The sequence below is a fragment of the Heliconius melpomene genome, chromosome 8 (genome assembly GCF_056956725.1).
Source record: "Heliconius melpomene rosina isolate 202511_hmr_F chromosome 8, ASM5695672v1, whole genome shotgun sequence".
Classification (NCBI taxonomy): Eukaryota; Metazoa; Arthropoda; class Insecta; order Lepidoptera; family Nymphalidae; genus Heliconius; species Heliconius melpomene.
Window position 1 is genome coordinate 2,516,430 of NC_140396.1, and position 22,054 is coordinate 2,538,483.

General features: G+C 33.4%; 1 protein-coding gene across 2 annotated transcripts in view; it reads right to left on the reverse strand.

Annotated features, from left to right (window-relative positions):
• The window catches only part of LOC146536662 (uncharacterized), a 58,333-nt gene that overhangs the window by 11,760 nt on the left and 24,519 nt on the right, over nucleotides 1-22,054 (reverse strand). For both annotated transcript variants that reach the window (XM_085189183.1, XM_085189182.1), the window contains exons 2-8: nucleotides 5,231-5,310; nucleotides 4,586-4,732; nucleotides 3,506-3,696; nucleotides 2,965-3,196; nucleotides 2,296-2,436; nucleotides 1,660-1,981; nucleotides 175-461 (exon numbers count right to left, since the gene is read on the reverse strand). In XM_085189183.1, coding sequence (XP_085045309.1) covers nucleotides 175-461; nucleotides 1,660-1,981; nucleotides 2,296-2,436; nucleotides 2,965-3,196; nucleotides 3,506-3,696; nucleotides 4,586-4,732; nucleotides 5,231-5,288 — 1,378 coding nt within the window. In that variant the 5' untranslated portion in view covers nucleotides 5,289-5,310. The remainder of the gene's footprint in view (nucleotides 1-174; nucleotides 462-1,659; nucleotides 1,982-2,295; nucleotides 2,437-2,964; nucleotides 3,197-3,505; nucleotides 3,697-4,585; nucleotides 4,733-5,230; nucleotides 5,311-22,054) is intronic.

The window sequence follows — 22,054 nt, forward strand, 5'->3', positions numbered from 1 at the left end:
AAAATATTGACATTTGCAATGTATTACCGATTTCTGTGTAAGATTAAAAAATAATAATAAAATATGTCTATTTTGAATTTAGGCAAAAACTACAGACGGTCTAGATACAAATTTGTTTTGTAAAAAAAGACGAGAGGCTGCAAAAAAAAAAAAAAACACGTAATAAATACTTACACACAGGATATCCTGTACACAGTTCTCCAGAACATTCTGCGTCTTTAACTCTTATACACTCCTCTCCATCCTTGCAAGGGAAGCCGGCGCAAGGGTCATCGCACTCACACGTGGGACATCCATCACCTCCTATCCTATAACCATATTCGCAGACACCAGCACATAATGCTGTAGCACACGAAGACAGACTCCTGGCTCCAGATCTGGTTGGTCGTGCTAAGGTGCACTGGACTGATGCCGCGGGCCCCATTGATCCACGGAGTTTGTTTCCATCTGTATCTACGCACCTGTTGGTATTTTTAATACTGGTTTAAATAAGCTTACAAATAAGGAAAGGACATTTGGTTTTCAGCGGGAACACGTCAGCTAGTCAAAGTCCTTAGAAACATTATGCAGGCCAGTTGTAGCGTTGTGCAGTCACAAACTCGACAGGTTCGATTCCTATTCGAGAAAATGAAATATTTAATATTTTCATTTTTTCGCTCTGGCGTCGGGGCAAACCACAGTGTTGAGATGCGCCACTCAACACAAAATACTTCCAGAATTCTGTGGAAAGTAGGGCCTTAACACTTATCCGCGGTATGCGACCTGCTACAAAGTAAAGCTAAAAAGCATTTGTTTTTATTCCAGAAAAGGAGAAAGTCTAATTATTTTCCTTAAAATACATTTATCATTTATTGACACAACAACAACAATAAGCCAGTACGTAAGTGCAGATTTTTTAATTTACATTGATACCCTCTTTACACTGTTTGTAAGTGCTTACTCAACCGGATCTCGTTGCGCTCGGTCGGTTGAAATGAAAGTTACTAATGACTCGATTCTCAATCATATATTCTCGAATAATCGAATAATCGAATGATATGTAAATAATCGAATGATATTCTAAAGTAAGGTAAAATATGTAATTTATTACATTTAAAAAATGATAAGACATATGAGTTTTTTATTATAAAATATCTGATTTTACTATATTTTTAAAGTGTTTTTTTTTTAAATAAGATAATGATAAAGTTATCGTTATATCGTACACTATTTCATTGAGGAAATCGAGTTGCGGTTCATTGCGGTGAGGTAATTTACTTTGTCACGCAACGTTACACTTATTTTTATTTTACATAAATTTAAAACTATTATCTCATTTTTTAATTATTAAATAATAAATATATTTTATAAGTTTTCAAAATGTCCACTTTGTTTTTCCAGGCATTAATGACACTACCCAACATATTTCGTCTGACTGTGATAAGGAAATCCCCATTTATCAAAATGGCGCTTAATTTTTTATGTCCGTCACTTCCGGGATTGACATCTAATGTGTAAACATTTTTCAAATATAGCAAATAATACGTATACCTATACAAATATTATGAACAAAAGAAAATACTAGAATGTATAATATTGCTCTGGTAAAATAGGTAAAATATCTATATTAACTTCATACCAAAATTATCAAACTAAACACTACCCGCGAAGTATACATACCAACAAACTAATCCGTTTCTCGAACACTGTTTATATTCGAAGGCACCGTCGTTAGTGCATTGTGGTATGTATCCTCTGCCTTCTTTTTCGCTGATCACGAGGAGTTCAGCCAGCATCTTCTGTTGCGTGCACATTGTAACGTTATGTGGTAGAGAGCAGTGTCTTCCACACTCGCCACCGTCACAGCATTTCAACATTGAAGGACATTCCAGGTCATGAGCGCAGGGTGTTCCGCAGTCAAGATCTGATGTGGAAGGAGCTGGACAAGTACCAGCCTTTTGAAGTTCTAGTGACGCAGGACAGCAGACACCGTAGTCGTTTCCTGTAATAAAAACTTAGTTATTATTTCTTTTTATAAAAGGATCTTAAAAAGTATAATTTCCTATATATATATTAGCAGTATATTAGGGTGTGAACTCGATACCAGAGCGAAGAAATGAAAATATTAAAAATGAAAATATAAAATTGAAATTATTTATATAAAAAAACATTCCAATGCTATTGTTATATACTGTATTGTTTATATTCATATTAATATGTCATTGTGTCTTCACGATACGTTTTGCAAGTCAAGTAGTTCAATAAACAATGGGCTATGAAACAATAATTCTTACTAATAATAACATTAATTCATACCTGATTCGACCAGACACCTATACAGAGGAGGGCAGTTTGGTTTCCCAGGGTCAGTTCCGCAAAGGAACGGACGGCTGGTCTCCGATATTAGTAGAGGTTCTCCTACTGGACATATATTTTGAAGACTTCGTCCTCGTTTACCTAGAAATTATTATTTTTTTGTAGAAAAAATTTAGAAGATTTAGATTTAGATTTAAAATTTAGATTTAGATTTTTTAGAATTTAGAAGATTTAGATTCTATTCCAAATTTTTCATAAAAAAATTAATCAGCTTCACGATGTTTCCCGTACAGCAGGGTCGGCAGAGGGAACCTAGTGCTAAGACACTCCGTTCCCTAATTTTTGGTTAAGTTTGATAATATTAACGTTGTTATCTGAATGATTGATTACTCGTTAGTAAATGAAGTATGCATAGTGTTAGTGCCTGGTTTATATTCAGTAAATTTGACATTCTATTTTGGGAATCGTGAATAATTTAACGTGAACTTCAATTTATAATCCATACATAATAATGAAACAATAAAAATGGCGCATGAATATATTTACAAAATAATTATTGAGGGGGATTTTCAATATGTTGTCTTAATGTTTATATGTATAGATAATAACATATAATCCAAAATTAACAATTTTGACTGTAAGATTTTGATTTCCTAAAAATATACTTACAAGTTGGTACAGGTGGACAAGGTGGTCTTAAACAAGGTGTTTCTTCCAGCTGACAAGACAGATGTCCAGGACAAGTAACTCCAGAGCAAGGATCTCTGCACTTGCACACAGGACAGCCACGGCCGTCCAGCTCAAAGCCCAGGGGGCAGAGCATTCGGCATGTGTGGGCTGCACAGGCAGCGATTCTAGTGCAGTTCACGAGACCTGCCGCTGGTGCTCGAGTGCCGGGAACCTATGATTTTTTAATGTTATTATAATTATGGAAGAAAAAAAGTGACTTGATCAGTATTGTAATTTTTTTATATTCAATGCTTTTAAAACATTGTACTGTGAGTTGTCTTTACTCGCGGCCAGTTAACGCTGGCGTTATGCAATACCTTAATTTATATTACCTGACAGGCAATACTAAATTGTTTTAAGTATGGCAATTCCCTCGGCGGGAATCGAATTTGCACTTATTTCTAATATAGTCAAATACTGTCAAATACAATTGTATCAAAGTAGAACTAAGTAACAAACGAATATTAATTACTTAAATTACCTCAAACCCTGTAGGATCAACACACCAGCACGAGCTCACTATCTCGTTGTCACATTGGACTTCTTCAAATTCGCCGTCAGTGGTTCTACATCTTGGTGATCTAAGGGATCGAACACCACGCCCACTCCTGGTGTTCTCAGCTGCCAACGCTCGAGATATTCGTTCTGACGATAGCTTTATATTTTCGCAACCTAAAAAAAAAATAATTTATTCAACTAATATACTAACTTAGTAAAATGTGTATATTTTTATTATTTTTTTCTTTATATAATAGTAATGGAGAAAAAGATAATATAAATTAATAGGTTCCAATATTCAATGTAACATACATTTTAATTTTGAGGTATCTATGGTTGAATTAATTATTAAAATAAAAAGTAAATTTCACAATTCTTTGCCTTCCTTGCTTATTCGCTGAATTATGGAGCCACTGAGTGTTGAATGGAGAAACTTAACTGCGCTTTGCACATCACCAGAGCGAACAAATTGAAATATTTAATATTTAATTTACTAGAGTGGGCATCGGACCTGCAACCTGCGTTTACTGTCACACCTTTGCCGCTAGCCTCTAAAGAAACAGATTATAAATTATATCTAAGCTTAGCGAAATCTTTTTATTCTACAATACTTATTTAGATTTAGACTATCAGTACGAAGCCAACGGTACCTACGTGGTACGCGAGGGAATCTTACACGAAGCAGCCATGACCGAACAGTGCTTGGAATAAATTTGCGTAAGATCTTATGTGGAATACGTGGAATGAGAAAGAGGTGTTATTATAATTTATATTTATATATGTATTTTAATATAATCTGGCCGTATTTGTGGTTTCTAGAATAGAGCTACAGGTGTTTGGAAATTTAATGGCTTGTAAACGTGATGGTTGAAGGTTTGATTCCCATTCGAGGGAATGAATTGTTATTTATTAATATTTTCATTTCTTCGCTCTAGTAACAAGGTAAAGCGCGGTGTTGAGTACCGTCACTCAACACAGGATGCCTTGAATATTAAGCGAAAAGTGGAGAATCTCTCTCCATACCCTGCTATATACGGTATATGGAACTAAATAATAATCATACCTGTATATAGTGGCTCTACACAGGTTCGACCACAAGAAGTATTGCAACATATTTGTTCTCCACAGTCATCATCGTCGTTGCAGGGTCTGGATCGAGGCGGGCAAGCCGCGTCTTCGGCCGGACACCTCCCTCTCAGCTCAGCGCTTGCTGCAAATTAAAGAATAAATGTAGACTTGGAATTTTTGGAATTTTTAGTAATTTATAAAAAAATAAAGTTATAAAAAAAAAGAATTTTCAAAGTGCTTGCAATAATTCACGAAAAGAGACGTCTGTCCCGCTCTAAATATTTAAAATATGGCTAAAAATCGAGACGTCCCCCCAAGATCAGGACGTCTGTCAGTAGGTAGGTAATATGTAACTTTTGTTATCAAAGGTATTAATTAAATGTTTATTATAATTTTATAGCTAACGCCACCTTTATAATTTGTTTATTAGATCTTTTTTTTTTTGAATATACCAATTAAGTTTTTTCATATTGACCGCATTTTTAAAAGTTGTTACATGATATCTAGTGTTGTCTAGTAATACTGGAAGCGTAAATAAAAAAAAAGACAATATTTTCAATATTCGTATACACTTTTGGCAGGCACGCCGTGTTTGTTCAGCAAACACGGCGTGTTACGATAAAAATAAAAAAAATATTACCTTGTATGAATAACAGGCACGCGCAGAGCAGCGCCACCCTCACCGCACTCGTCGCCATCGTTGCATTACACTTTGGAGTTCTGTAAATAAAGAAAAAAAATTAAAGTTACAACTTTTTATAATATTATAATAATATATAAAGATAAAGTTATCTACATGTAAATGTTTAAATTTATCTAAATAAGAAGATAACAATTTATAACATTAAAAATATTTATTTGTGTTGATGTTATGCAAGGGCGTATCTAGAAACATTTTCTGGGGTACTTGCACTTTTGGGTAAATGTTTTTTTTTTAATTTTCAGGGCAAATTTATAGTAAAATTTCTGGGGTGGGCACGGGCAACCCGGCCCCAACCATTCCTACACCCTTGACGTTTAGTAGGATATGTTTCACTATTTCATGAAAAATTTTTTTATTCATACAAAATATAGATCTCTCCTTAGCGAATAAACTTTAAATATAATATTTTGAAATCAAACAAAAAAATAAGTTTATCTCATATATGTTTAAAAACTTTCGCCAACCGTCGCAAGTCGGCAAATACAAATACTTTTGTAGAAAGCTAAATTACTTGTTGAATTAATTCTTGTTATAAAGTTTACCAGCATATCTGATAGCAATTATCAGTTAATTATTGATATTGTATTTCATATAAACAATAATTATACTATAGAATCACGCTGTACCTATCCCGCATACAACAGTGTAGACTGAGGGAACCTAGTGTTAAGACACTACGTTCCCCATTCACGGCTAAATTCTGGATTTATTGTCTATTGAGTGGCGAAATTCAACACCGCGCTTTGCCTCGACACCAAAGCGAAGAAAATGAAAATATTAATTATTTTATTTCCTCAACTGGATATCGAACCCACAACCTATCATTTGCAATCACATTTTATGCCCCTGGCCAGTGAGGCCAGTCGTGGCCTCTATTTTATATTTTAAATTCACCTCGAGTGAACGTGAATCATTATTATGACTGTCGGAGCCCCACATCCAAATGCAAGTAGACACTAGCCTTGTAGAAGTATGTATATAGTAGGAGGTACTTACATCGGCTTTGGTTGAGTAATAATTACATTTTTTTTTAAATTACACAACGAAACACGATGATTAGCAATACTATTACAGTATTCATTTCCTTGAAGTTTCTGGTTAAGTTAGTTAATATGGTAGTTGCATTAAAATGTATTTTTGTATTCCGGATGTAATACGGAAGGTAGAGGGAACCTAGAGACAGTCCGTTCTCCTCTTTTCGCCGATTTCAGGAGGCATTCCATTTTGAATGGAGGAACTCAACGCCTTACCTTACCAGAGCGGGTGTCCCCAACCTTCCTTTGCATTATTCCAGGAAACTGTCGAAACTTTAATTAACATATATTAAATAATGTAATGACGACCAGAAGAAGACTTCGACTGGATGCAGAAGGCGGAGGATCGGGAGCTCTGGCGCACCCTGGGGGAGGCCTATGTCCAGCAGTGGACCCAAGCAGGCTGATTTGATATAAACAATGTAATATAAACACAATAATTAAAAAAAAACGACATCTCCTTCCGCCTCCGCCTCCGTATAAGCATTCCATACAAAATGACGTTATTGTTTTCTTATCATTTCAACGAAGAGCTATTACGCAACGTTAGCGGCACATTGTCATGCTAATTCCGCTTTCTCCTTCATTATGTACTATATATGTAATTATATGCTATAGGTCCCTGAACCCGATACATGAATTACATTATCTCATGTTTTTAATTGTCATATATATATATATACACGTGTTTTAATTTAATTTGTAATGCCTTTGAGAGTTTATGTTTAGAGAAATTGTTATTTCTTATTTAAATAAGATATTCTGTTTAATATTAAATAGTGCCTATTCCTTTGTTTTATTTAACGAACTAATTCTGATTTTTGAAAAACAATATGAAAAATATATGAATGTTATGAAAGTAACATTAATTAATTGTACAATTCTTTGGGAATGTTTTCTTGGAGTAATATATCTCAATCTGGACATTGCTTTGTTCTAAAATTTCATATGTAGGTTTCTAGAAGAATATAGAAGAGCACTAAGAGAACATTTCTTGAAATTCCTACGGGAATTGTAAAAAAAGGGATTTCACGTTTTGAAGTTCATGTAAACAAAGATGTGCAAACTCGTTTAATACAAAAATTATAAAAGGTGTTTTATGCATATATTGCGTTTGAAAATAATCTATTTAAGCATATTCTATATATTTAAGTATTACTAAAGTACATAGGCAGTCTCATCTAATAATAAATGTACGTTACCTAACACATAATGGTGCAATACTCTTACGTAGCGGTGGCTATCACGCTTAAAGCAAACTAAATAGAATAAAAGAAAATAAATTTTCTTATCAGTAGGTAGATATATATATATTTTATTGCACTTTAAAAAATAACATACAAGTAAAACAAAATTGAGATATTCGTTAACAATGGTCTTCGTTATCAGGAGAGTCTAAAACTGTTATTAGATACAATAACATACCCCACACTACGATATAAAGACATTAAAAGTTGTTAAAATATCTCATTTATGACATAAAGACATTAAAAGTTGTTGAAATATCTCCAATAATTTTCGAGATCTCGGTCTCGGTTGGAATTTCGAGTGACTGAACGCAGCAGGGTTCTTAAAGACAGCGTGACGTAAGAGGCTGCGTGGTCAAATGTAAACAGCTTGAGGCTTTTTAAGTATTTATTCAATGGAAGATGTGAAAATATGTATTTTTTAATTCAATTTAGTTTATGAATATTTACTTATAGGTAGTTAGATATAAGAGAAAAAAGGCACAGATGAATTCACAGCATTATAAGTAAATATTTATTAACATTTATATTTCCATTTCTTCGCTCTGGTGTCGAGGCAAAGCGGGGCGTTGAGTTCTGCTACTCAACACGCAATGCCTCCAGAATTCAGGAGAAAGTGGGGAACGGAGTGTATTAACACTAGGTTTCGCTCTGCCTACCCTGCTGTGTGGGATACAGCGTGAAGCTGATACGTAAAGTTAAACTCCATATGAAAATTCTGTCTCTTTGTAATGTATGGAGTATAAGTTAAAGTTCTTTCCTATTTAGTTGATAATACATATACATGTATTAGTATTTATATAACATATAAATTATAAGAGCATGCATTTATTTAAAGTATATTATGCAAAACGATTGATATGGTACACAGTTAAAAGATGGTTTATTTCTAATTATATTATTTCTTTCCTTGTTCTTAACTTTTTGACATATTAATAATAAAATATTAACTTACTGTAGTACGAATCAACTCAGCAAACTCAAGTAGTATGTCTATTAATAAATAAAAAAAGCCCTCCCATCTCGCTTATCCAGGTGGGTGTTAAACCTTATTATAATTTTAAGTTCCAAAGTGAGTGAACTCTAGCGTAGTGACGAAGCGAGTGACGTAAGGCTGAGTGTGTCGAGTGAAAGGCGATGCGTCGGCTTCTAAAGAAAGTTGCATTTCTTTCTAAATACATGTAGGTACGAGTATGTACGCGGATACGTGTATGTATGTATGTAACGACGTGTGTGTGATTTTAAAATATTATTATTTAAGTTTTCATTATATTCACGAATTAATTATGCATTACATATAGTAATATTTTTAAGTCTTGTATTATGTTCTATTTCATCATTATAATTATAATCAGCTTCACGCTGTATCCCGCACACAATAGGGTTGGCAGAGGGGCTAAGTGTTCCAGATTGCACGTCGGGAGATGTCGCCGAAATGCCATGAGTGTAATGCACCCGTGGACTCAGCGCATCATACTTTGGTCGAGCGTTCCGCATGGGATCCACAGCACCACGGCTTTGTACACTCGATCATCGAGGTTGCGGGTGCTTCAGAAGGAACCCTCAGGCACCCCAAGGTGGTAGGCGGGCCTACTGCTGAGGCGTCGTAGTAGCATACACGAGTGATCCTGCGGCGTCCCAATTTAAGTGGTGAGGTTTCCGCTGGGTTTTAGTGGGTAGTATCGTATTGCTCACGATGAGTCCCACAATACCATCTGTCCGTAGAACACATTTGTCCTGCGGACGGATGGTCTGCTTAAAAGCATTTCCCAGCGTCACAAAAAAAAAAGGGGGACTTAGTGTTAAGAGATTTCGTTCCCCATTTTCCGCCGAATTCTGGAGGCATTGCTTGTTGCGTGGCGGAACTTAACGCTGTGCTTTGCCACCACACCAGAGCGAAAAAATATTAAATATTTAATTTCCTCGAGTGGAAATCCTACCCACAACCTGTCTGTGATCCACGACTGCGACGACTTAATTATAACAATTTAATTATTCTAATATATTTATAGGAATTAATTATAATAATAAAAATGTATTATATGTTTATTAGATATTTTCTACAACGTACATAACGTAGTATGTAATTTAATTATTTCGAAACAATGTTTAATGTGGGTAATATGTTACTTTAGATAATGGCTTCTGTAGTTCTAAACTTTGCTAGAGCTATAAGAGTAACTTAAAAGCCATTTATCTTCTTTGTTATCTTGAAATCTACAATATTATATTAATATATAGAAGAATATTATATTCTTAAATATGTATAAAATTGTAAATGGACTTGTGAATTCTATGTTGAAAAATTTAGTTTATAATTCATATTTTAAGTCATTAATTATTTAGTATTCAATATTCAATTTAAGGTTACAGTCAACTTAATCTATAAAAAAATTGTAAATTTGTATTTTTTTCTTCGTGAATATCCAGAGTCAGACTGTTAGTCGTGGGCTAAATATTTCAAAAAATAAAAAAATATTTCAAAAATAATTCATTCCCTTCGAGTGGAGATGGTCCACTCGAAGGTTTGAATTGAATTATTTTCATTTCCCCTCTTTCACGCCACTTAACACACTATATTTTGAGTTTTGCCACTCAATACGCAATGCCTCCAGAATTCGGCAGAAAGTGGGGAGCGAAGGTCTTAACACTAGGTTTCCTCTGCCTACCCTGCTGCGGGATACAGCGTGAACTTGGTAAATAATGCTATATCCCAAATTCGGGTAAAACGTGAAGAACTGAATGTTTTAACCTACTATCATTACACTCCATTTTTCGCTTTCCGGTGTCTATGTTTAATCCATTCATCCAATGAATAAGAAAAATCAAATTATATTCATATATATCATATAAATAAGATAAATTCACTTAAGAAAAATAAGTAAAATCTTATATAGAATCTAAAAAGCTCACTTCGTTGACCTACATTGGCAAGTGTCAACAGTCTCATTTAGAAAGTGAATGCTTCTATAGAATACAAAACTACGAACAAATAGACACTAACACTATAAATGAGCAGTCAGTTGTGGTAGTTGATTTCACTGGTTTCCCGGTAAAAAAACTTAGGTCCAATGACTTATAAAATTATGTTATTAAAATTTTCTTTTCTCCATTGTATTTAAAAATTAAAAATTTAGATATTCTTATCTATATCTATATACATATATAAAATCGAAAAGTCACTCACTCATCACGAAATCTCAGAAACTACAAGTGCTAGGAATCTGAAATTTTGCATAGGAGTTATTTATAGGACGTAGGTGCTCGCTAAGACGGGAATTTGCAATATTCGACTTCTAAGGGGTTGTTTTTGGGGTTGAAAGTTTGTATGAAACTTCGTTACTATAAATGCTAGGAGTCTCAAATTTTGCAAGGACGTCACTTATAGGACGTAAGTACTCATGGAGACAGAAATTAATAATAACGTAATTCACGCAGGCGAAGCCGCGGGCGGGCCGCTAGTTATTATATATACCAAAAAACATATGGCAAACAAGTAAGCACAAAATATCGACAGCGTTCCATTTTGATTTCATTTATTTCCAGTAAGCGCTCGTATAAACAATATTTCTAAGCAAATTATATATAAGCTTATTATATATAACATTATATATAAGCTTTTCCCATTCAAGATAAGCTCTGAACTTAGATTGATGAGGAGGAGAAAATAAGATTATTTATATAATATTTTCCTCGAGAAAACCAATCTGGATTCAATAACAATATTGTCAATGTTCGTATCTACTATAGCTACTTTATTTACTTTATAGGAGTTGATTCTATATTGTACAGTATTGTATGTAAATTTTTATTGTTATTGAATTTCGTGACAAAACTATTATATTATAAACAGTTTGTCTAATCTACACAGCACTGCAGAGGTAATTTAGTGTTTTAAGTTTTAAGGCACACCCTTCTCAATTTTTTCGCCGAATTCTGTAGACACTGTATGTCGAGCGGCGTAACTCAACGCTGCGCTCTACCTCGCTCTACCTACATGAGAGCGGAGAAATTGAAAATATTAAATATTTAATTTTCTCAAATCGGGAATGGAATCCACACTGTCGCGTTTACACTTTGTAGTCCACCACGACTGGCCTCCATATAGTAAATGATTTTTTTAATTTTTTTTAAAAGGTTTTTTCTAATTATCTTGGAGGAATTACAGATTATAAATGAAAACGAAACAACAGCAACAATAAACTGAAAATGAGTTTTTTACTCTGCCAGAATGGTCTTGTCATTTACTCGTAGTAAAAAGAAATCATAAATTTCCAAGGGTTAGTGGAGTTCATTTAGGATCTTTTGTTTGCTTCGGACGAAAACAAGCCTTCTAAATATATTTGCACAGATATTATATAACATAGCTATATGAAATATTTTATTAAAAGAATGGAATGACATTTTATAAAAGTTATAATATTTATTAAAGGTTCTAAAAAACGCCAAGAAAATATTTATTATTTTTTAATTTTTTTAGAGTTATTTTTTAGTATTTACTTTCAATTTCACGCTTCATTGTGCAAATAATAAGGAATGCAGAGTGAACCCTCTTTTAAGACACTCCGTTCTCCACTTCTTTCTAATTTAAAACACTGTGTATTTTATCATTTTTAATTCATATTACAATTTGAATAAATTGACATTGCTTATACATATATGTAATTACCATTAAGATCATTTAAAATTATACGAGTTTATTTTCGTATGCCTAAAAATATTCTTTTGATAAATGACTACATACATATACTAAAGGCAAACGAACGATCGACTCACGTTTGACTGGTTAGTTTTGGCTTTCATTTCTACATATAATGGGCGATGAGCCAATATATGACCTTTGGTGAAATCCCATTTGTTTGTTAAGTGACGAGGTACCTACAGCTACTTACTTCTTAGAGTTTATAGTTTAGAGAGCAGCATACAATACTAGTTTAAATTCTTAATAGAATTGTTTGAAGATTTCAATTATGATAATAGTTGACAAAATGTTTATTTACAAGGTAAATATTATAATTTGAGACTATCATGGCACAGGGATACAAACGTGTTACTGTAACGCGACGGTTATGGGTTCGATCCCGCCAACACGCTAAACATGTAATGCCTTAAAAATTCGGCGGAAGGTGTGGAATGGAGTGTCTTAACACTATACGCCACGAATGGCGCACTGAATTGTATTTTAGTGAAAATATTAAATAATAAAAGCAACGAAGACTATAATTGATAAGGGAAAGTGGTTCGTGACAAACAAAACACAAGCGGGGGGTCATTGGGACTGACCGAGCGCTTTCACGATTTCTCTGGCGCAATCCGCATCTAACAGCTGTATTACTTAAATACATACTCATATTTGAAACTTTTACATTTTTTAGCCAAATTTAAATTAAGACAAAAAAGACAGTAAAGAAATGGTTTTTTTTTTTGCAAAAGTATGCTTGCTGCATTGGCAGAAGGAATTTAGTGTTAAGACACTCTGGCTTCTATTTTCCTCCAAACTTCCGAGGCGTGGCGTGTTGAATTGCGGAACTCAACGCCGCGCTTTGTCTTGCTTCTGGTAGCAAGGCAAAGCGAGGAAGAGCAAGGGAATCAAATATTCATTAGGCATTTCAATCTCATTTGAATTAAACCCTCTACGACTGGTCTCGAACCAGAGCGTTTCGTTTACTATATAATATATACATAATGATACACATTAAACTACATATATTATTTAAATATAGAAAATGATATAAGTATAATTATAAAATGAATACCCTGCAAACATCAGTCAAATCTCGAAGCTGTTTGTTTCTCTATAAAAAGTAATGAAAATATAGACAAAGCCAAATTAAATCTAAGGGTCTTTACTTCGTATTTTTACTAATATAGACAAATATTATGTGACCGACCGTTGAAATTCTTAAAGCATAATTACGAGTTGATGGGAAATGGGAATCGAATCCTTAACAGTCGCATTTGTCACACGCTTGCGCCACTGCGTCACGACGGCCTAACATATATAGTTATAATAATATAAATAAAAAGGCATTCGACCGAAGCGTGTTCTTAGTACCTACAAATAAACAAAATAAATCCAATTAGACCTTCAAGATAACAAAATACCTTACACAAAATTCTAAACATTTGCTATTCTTAAGCATGACCACATCGAATACCTGATGCATCATCATACAAATATTTACAAACAAGCTGAAGCTATCCTATTCATTATTGTATTAATGAATGGAAGTGTGGGCATCTATTTTAACGCCAAAATAAGAATAAGTTGGTATAGCGTTGAGTTACGCCTCTCAACGCCGACTCAGTCAACATTACGTGATGACCAGAGTGTATTTTAACTCCAAGTTCTCAGGTTCCGCGGCAGGTACGTACCAGGTTCCCTGCTACTTGAGGGATACAGTACTAAATTTAAAAAAAAAAAACGCTTAGGAGAAGCGTGGAAGGATATATATGATCCTAAATATTTAAACTTCTATCTCTCTCCTTTCTATCTCTCTATAAACTATTGTGGGATGTCAAATGAAGGAGAGCTTTATATTTTACTTCTACTTTCTTCTTTCTTTCTTTCTTTCCCACACATACCTATTTATTTAAATAATATTATTATATTGATATTTTCACCCGGCGGTTAATTTATTTTACATTTAATTGTGGGCTATTAACTTTTCGCAACAATAAAAAATCTTACCGATTGTATTCGGAGAATGGAAAAGAATATAAAAATAAATAATTAAAGTTATTATTATATTACGACACTCAAGCAAAAGATAATAAAAGAAAAGTGTAGAACCATGTCATAATTGATTAAGCGTAAAGATTCGCATTCGGTATTCAGAGAAAGAAATAAAATATACGACTTTTCACTGTCTCAGACTTTGGTTGTTCGACTATCGTCGATTATATGAGGAATGTTAAAAAGAGGAATGCTTATTATATATTTTTTTTTAAATATTATCTTTTCCCTAGTTCTTTAGCTAATACTTTGAGGCCTGTAAAATTGTGGGTTCGATTCCCATTCGAAGAAATTAAATATTTAATAGTTTCTTTCTGCGCTTTGAGGAAGGCGAAAGGCGGCGATGAGTTCCGCGATTCGACACGTACCCTGCTATAATTGCGTAAAGCTAATAACAAAATAAAAATTAAATATATATTTCATGTAAAAAAATACTAAAGCAAATATAATAAATAATTAAAGCAATTTTACCTACTTAGTAATTAGTGCGCTTCTGAATCAGTGTATAGGTATACTATATAAGTGCCTATATGAATAAATAAAAGAGTACTTCTACTATAAAAGAGCACTTTGTCTCTGTTCTCATTACCCCTCATTCACATATGTTTTATATATAATTTTCATATTACATGTATTAATGCGAGTCTAGTTAAAAATGGGTGGGGAATCATTAGTAATTAACTTTCTTTTGCTATATTCATGCTCATTTAACCAAGGCAAAACCTTCGTACCAGAGCCAAGAATCATTTCATTTCCTCGAGTGAAAATCGAACCTACAACCTGTTGCGTTCCACGATGGACTCGTTTAATTTTATTTAGTTCTAAAAACATCTTTTAACAAAATCATGTTAAAAGTTTTTTTGTTTTCCGGCTGGGTGAGTTACTTAGTTAGTTATTACATTATGTCGTTATATGGTGCACACGTATTGTCATTGTCAATTTTTAAAAAAATACAGGAAATTAAATCGCTCACTTATTTTCACTTTTTAAAAGGTACGCTAGAGGCCAGTTGTGGTGCAGGGACACAAGCGTGCGGCTGTAACGCGACGGTTTGTGGGCTCGATTCCCACTTAAGGAAAAAAATATATTTATTTATTTGAATTTCTCCGTTTTGGTAACAAGGCAAAGCGTGACGTTGAGTTCCATCACTCAATATACATCAACATTTACCGAATGTCTTAACACTAGGTTCCCAGGTTCCCCTTATCTACCCTGCTATGTAATAGGACGCTATAAAAAACGATTTTTATCAAATAAATACCTTAACACATGATATAAAGATAGCATTGCGAGTTAAATATTTAATGTAAGCAAGCTTAATATTAAATTTAATACAAAATATTTGGTATTTATCGAATATAAAATATACAAGCTCGATAATACACTCTACGGAGTTCTAGGCACGAAGGGTGTTATTGTGTCAATATTTTACCAACTATGCGAGTTGACAGTTTTGATATTAAAATTCATAGCGGTAGTTACCTACTACTTAGAGATTTATAGGTGGATTAAACTTTAAAATATTTTAGTGTATTTAATAGATATTTATGCTATTTTTACAATTATCATTTTGCCATGGTTTTACACAGAATGAATATTAAAAAAAGGAAATGTTCTGGCAAGATACGTTCGCGAGGCGCGGGTTCAAGTTCCGCTACGGTTAAATGTTTGTAAAAAGTTCTAAAAATTAGTTTTTTCCTAAACATGGAATAACGCTTACAAAGCTATATAAAGCTATTTGTATTTTAACTATTTTTATCATTTCACCATTAAGAGAAGAGTGACAAAGAAAAAGGAGAAGCAGTGATATGAATCTGTATTTATCCAATTTAGAATCGAAATACTCATAAATAAACAAATGTAAATACTGTAGTAAGAAACATAATATACCAATTTACTCATTCCTCTCGTTTCGAAAAGGACATTCGATCTACAGCCTCAGGAGAAACATTCAGAACGCGTAGAGCTCGACTCTAAATTTTATTAGAGTTGTAAATGTCCTTTATTGGTGTAAGCCTTTGCCAGGGAAAGGCACGTCTTAAATTCCTCGACCTCTGGATCAAAGCTTACCTTGCGTGCCAAACCGCTATAAGCGCTAAATGTAAAATAACACTATATATATTCTATTCAGGGAATCTCTTGTGTAAATAATATATGTATTTGCATACATCATAAAAATAGATGGAGCCACTGGTGGTGCAGGGGAATGAGCGTGTGACTGTAAATAAGACAGGGCGTGGGTTCGATTCCCACTCGAGAAAATGAAATATTTCATTTTTTTTCAGTGAAGAAGGCGTGCCGTTGAGTTTTGCCATTTAACACGCAATGTGCAAAAGTGGGGAACGAAAATGTCTTAATATTAGGGTACCAGGTTCCCACTGCCTACCCTGCTATATGCGAGATACGGTGTGGAACTAAAAAAAAGTGTTATCATAGTATATTACATAAAAGTGGAAAATCAGAATAATTGGTCACAATTTTTTTTCTGTATGAAACTTATACATTTGTATAATACAAATATATTTTTGCGAATAATTTTCTTAAAACGTTGAGGTTATTGCTCCTCAACTAATTTCTTTCACAATATATTATACTTCAACTAAACAAAGAAAACAACAGACTAATTTTAAAACAAAAGAAGAGCAACGAAGACTCTAGAACTAACAATAAGCTAGTGATGTCTTTCGTCATCATCATCATCATCATCGACAGCCATCGATTGTCCACTGCTGGACATAGGCCTGCCCCAATTCCCGTTACCACACTCGATCCTCAGCTCTTCGGACCCACCCCCTTCCCACCCAACCTTTTGAGTGATGTCTTTACTGACTTTTAACTCAGATATTGTTAAAGTATAAAAAATATTATATTAATTTATATTTATTTTATTGGCTTCGCGCTATATTCCGTACACAGCAGGGTACGCAGAGAGAACCTGATGTTAAGATATTTCTTTTTGACTGCCGAATTCTGGAGGCATTCAGTGTTGAGTAATTTAAAATAAAATATTTAAGGGAACCCACAATCAGTCGCAAGCGTGTGCCCCTTCGCCATAACGACGCCGTCTTACAAAATTTTGCCTGAAATTGTCTAGGCAATTTAATTTAATGATATATTATAATAAGTTATTATAATATAAATAATAATCAACGTTCACAGACAAAATACTTTCACTTGACGCATACAGGCGAGTGAAAACGCAAGTTTAGAGAGGGCGATTATAGTGACGATTTTTGATATTAATGTAGCGAAAGAGATAAGAAATGTTGGTTTTTTCTCATTTTAAACCCTTTATAAATGAAAATGTATTAAATGGAGGACATTTTTTTTATAAAATATATACATATTATAAATAACTAATATCTTACGATATTCCTTGTTTTGGATCGGAATCAATTCTCTAAATAATTAATCTTATAAAAGAGCTCTCTTTTCTCTCCCAATTTTATAAAAATCTATAAATTTTGATCTGTTGAGAATTACTCTTGACAAAATTATAAAATATTTATTTTTACTGTTCTATTTTTTATGCAATCGGGTATTTTTTTATATTTTCTGCACTGCAATTGAACTATTCACCTTTAGTCTGTTGCACAAATATAAATAGAAGTTGCAAGCAGGCAATACCTACCAGTACATTTTATTTTAAATTAGCTCTCGAGGTGTGAGTGGGTGCGTTCACCCATTTAATATTTATGGGACGTTTCGGGTAAACCAGATTACATTTTATAAGTATAAATAATTATTTAACATATTTTGAAAGCAAAAAAGATTTTGTCTCCACTTAATAGGGGCCAGGAGCACAAGCGTGCGACTGTAAGCGCGACGGGTTGTGGGTTCGATTCCCAGTCGAGGAAATGAAATATTTAACTTAGCTTAATGCTAAAAAATAAATAAATATTTTATATTTTAATTTACTTGCTTTGGTAACGAGGCAGCACGAAATTGAGTTCCGCCAATAAGTAATGCCTCCAGAAATAGGCGGAAAGTGGAGACCGGAAGTGTTTTTATGGGAACGGAGTGTATTAGAACCAAATTCCCTCTGGCTATATTACTTCAGTGACACAGCGTGAAGATAGTAGTGAACCTACATAATTTTAATTAAGAAAATAATTTTACATTACATTTCTTTAATCCAAGATCATATTAAATATAGAATAGTGATTAAAATTTAAATTTAAACTTGCCATGAGAAAAACAAAATTTAAAAATTATTACACATTTCTTTGTCATTTATATTTGGCAATATAGCCTTCAAACCAAATATCAATTTCCTTCTTGCGTCCTATAATACAATATGTCGACCATTTAGTACCGAGTTTGTGTTTGTTTGCTAACAAAGGGTTCGGTCCCTGAGGGTTTGCGAATAGAAATTCCTTGTTGTTGGAATCCTTTGTCCTGCATACATTTTGTCTTGAGAGGCTTCTTCGAGACTTTTCTCGATATAACACAATTTTTGTCTTGGGCAATATTTCGTCCATTTCTAACTAAAATATCCGCATATTTCATAACTTATTTTAACTTCATTTTTTTATTTATAGTTAAAACTAATAGATAGATTTAAGTATATTTAATAAAAGCAGCATACGAAAAGAAATTGTGATTGTGAAAACTTTTTTTAATATAAATAACATTGCCGTAAATGTAATATTACATCTCGAATCCGACATAAAAAAACCGGACAAGCTCGAATCGAGCTCGCCCACCGACGGTTCCGTACAAAAATTGGATGTCCGAGCTCAAGCTGCTCAAGCAGTTTCCGAAATTCAAGCTTATCTTAGTCAGAGCACTTTCACATGACTCACTGATACCTTAAGGCTTTTATTTTTTAGGACTTAATCCCAAATGTATACGGAACCTTGAAATATGTTTTATATTTTTCCTTTTAAATTACGCTGATAATTTATGTAATGATAGTAGGATAGCTTAAACCAAACTTGACAATCTACAGTTAGGTTAACCACAGTTAACCGCTAATACCGCAACACAAAGGCCTTTAGAAGAGCCCAAATAATACCAGAGCTTAAAGACATTAATAGTTAATTAAATTGATGATTCAGTTGATGTCAGTAACTATAACTTTTGAAATCTATTTAGTATTTCATATAAGTTGACAGTTTTCCAAAGTAGGTAGCCAACACATTAAAATTGAAGGGCTCCTCGGGCGATATGCACCTTCTCATATGAAGAGTCTCGACGGTAACAATCAACGTCTTCAGTTGCAGTGCTTGACCCGGTTCCGTAGTCTTGCACCAAGCAAAGGTTTTAACCTCTTTTCTAACTTCTATTTTTATATCTATTCTATCACATTGTTCCTTCTAAAATGTGTCTCCAGTGAAAGTGGTTTGACCGTGAGTCGATTACGTAATGGACAACTTCATGCTATTAGAGTTTAAAGTATTTTTCTTCTAGTTTTAACAAATTTCATTATTTATGCCTTTTTATTTAGAAATCTTTTAATCGCGCAGAAAAATATGTTTTACTATATATAGTCGTGCTTTATTTAATTAAAAAAACTTAGAATAAAAAGATGTATTTTCATTAATAAAAAATATTTAGGCAACTACGTTATTTAAGCCCCACAAAAACATAAAAAATGTGACGTCGAACAAATAAACGAAAAAAAAAGAAATTATAATATTAATTGCATATATTATACTATAAAACAACAATAATAATGAAATTATTGAACCAAAACTATTATATATATGTACCTACTGGGGAATTACGTACAAATTAGGCGCACGCGCAACTATGATTTCATTTGTTGTGCGCATCCGTTACGGGGTCGACGACCTGTCCATTGATGCGCTGGGAAAATTACTCGTTATAACTGTTGTACTGAGTAAATAGTAAAGTTGTAAATTTTCCTTTTTCTTTCTATCTTTTATTATTAAATATGTATTTCTTAGTTAATATACTTTACGTTCTATAAAATTTGGTGTCTATTTAATTTACAAATAATATTTATTTTTTTCTTATTTCACCTTAGATGTGATATTGGACAGTTTCTAATGAACATTTCAATTTTGTATAAGCTCAGGCTCAGTTGAGTTTATTTTTTTACAAAATAAGGGCAAAAGGCCGGAAACTTAAGTTTGTCAATTTACTTGAAAAGCTTTTTTAAAATAGATACATGTTCTGTTTAGAAAAGTAAGAAAAATCAAGGCTATGAGTGCCGCCTCTCAACACTCAATAACACGAGAATTCGGGGAATGGAAGTGTATTATTGGGAACAGAGTGCCTTAACACTAACCCAGGTTCCCACTGCCTACTCCGCTACGTGCCTGGGTGAAACTAAAAAAAGGAAACATACATACATACATACATATCGATATATTTTTATAACGCAGTATAAGTATAAGATAAATTGTTAATTTCCATTGTAATTATAAAGCTCGTTTACTACCACAGCGATCTACATGGATCATTGACACATTTATATTCCGTTTGCATATTTACTATAATTATAATTTAAATATTGCTGCAAATTATTTAAGGCACTTACTTGTTTGGGATAAGAGCTCTTTGGTGTTTTAATATCGTTCTACTTTTTGATATACGTAGTATTTTTGTTCCAGAAGCAACATTTACCTGCAAAGAAAAAAAAATCCTGTCTAAATATTTTTATAATAAAATTCTTTAGTTTAATTATTTGATTATGGCCTCTAAAATACAAAACTATTTAATGATCAAGCTTTATAACTAATTCATCTGTCTATTTAAGTACGTAACTGTAGATTCAAATTATAATAATTTTATAGCACAGCAGAACAGCGGTAGTTGCGAGAAAATTTAAGTGCGAATACTTAAAAATTTATCTCTTCAGAATGGCATCCAACCCGCAAACACTTTACCCTCGTTTTATTAAGCAAATGTAGCTATAAAGTCCCGTCGAGACCAATCGTGGCGTTAGGGGCACAAAGTGTGACTGTTAACGAGACTAGTTGGGGGTTCTATCTCCACTCAAAAAAATAAATAAATTCAATTTATATTTTCATTTGTTCGTTCTGATGTCGAGGCAAAGCGTGGCTAGAGTTCCGTATCATTGTCTCCAGAATTCGGGGAAAGTGAGGAACGTAGTGTCTTAACACTAGGTTCCCTCTGCCTTGCTCTGTTTTGAAGGGAATGCAGCGTGAAGCCAATTCGTTTTTTTTATGTAGCTATAAAAATAATAGGGGTCGGTCAACCTTCGCTTGCAATACGGTTAGTGTTGTGCGGTTATATTGGGCCTGAGATGTGCTGTCAGCGGTACAATGTGGGTACATTGCTCTATATTAGAGAAACTAGATTCAAATTAAGTGAGATATCTTATCTTTTATATCTTATATAGATATCTTGTATCTTGTAAAAACTAATTTTTATATTTATTTTTTTAGCTTCAATTGTATATCGCATCTAGCAGGGTATATAGGGGCAGGGGACATGAGATACTGGTGTCAAGATACATCCGTAACGCAGTAAGATACTTCGTTCTCCACTTTCCGCCGAATTCGTAATGCATTGCGAGTTGAGTGGTAGTAGAAAAATCCTTTTTTTTTATTTATAAAAATTTTGAACCTAGTAATTTATATTTGTGTGCGCGCCTCTTGAGAACCTTCTCTCTTTTCCCAGTGTCTTTTGGACGGTTTCCAAAAACTTCAAATCCCGCTACGTTCAAAAAAACATTTTTAAACAACCTCACAAAAAAGTTACTTCATAACCTTATGCTCATAAATCCTATTATTAATACATGTTTACTTAT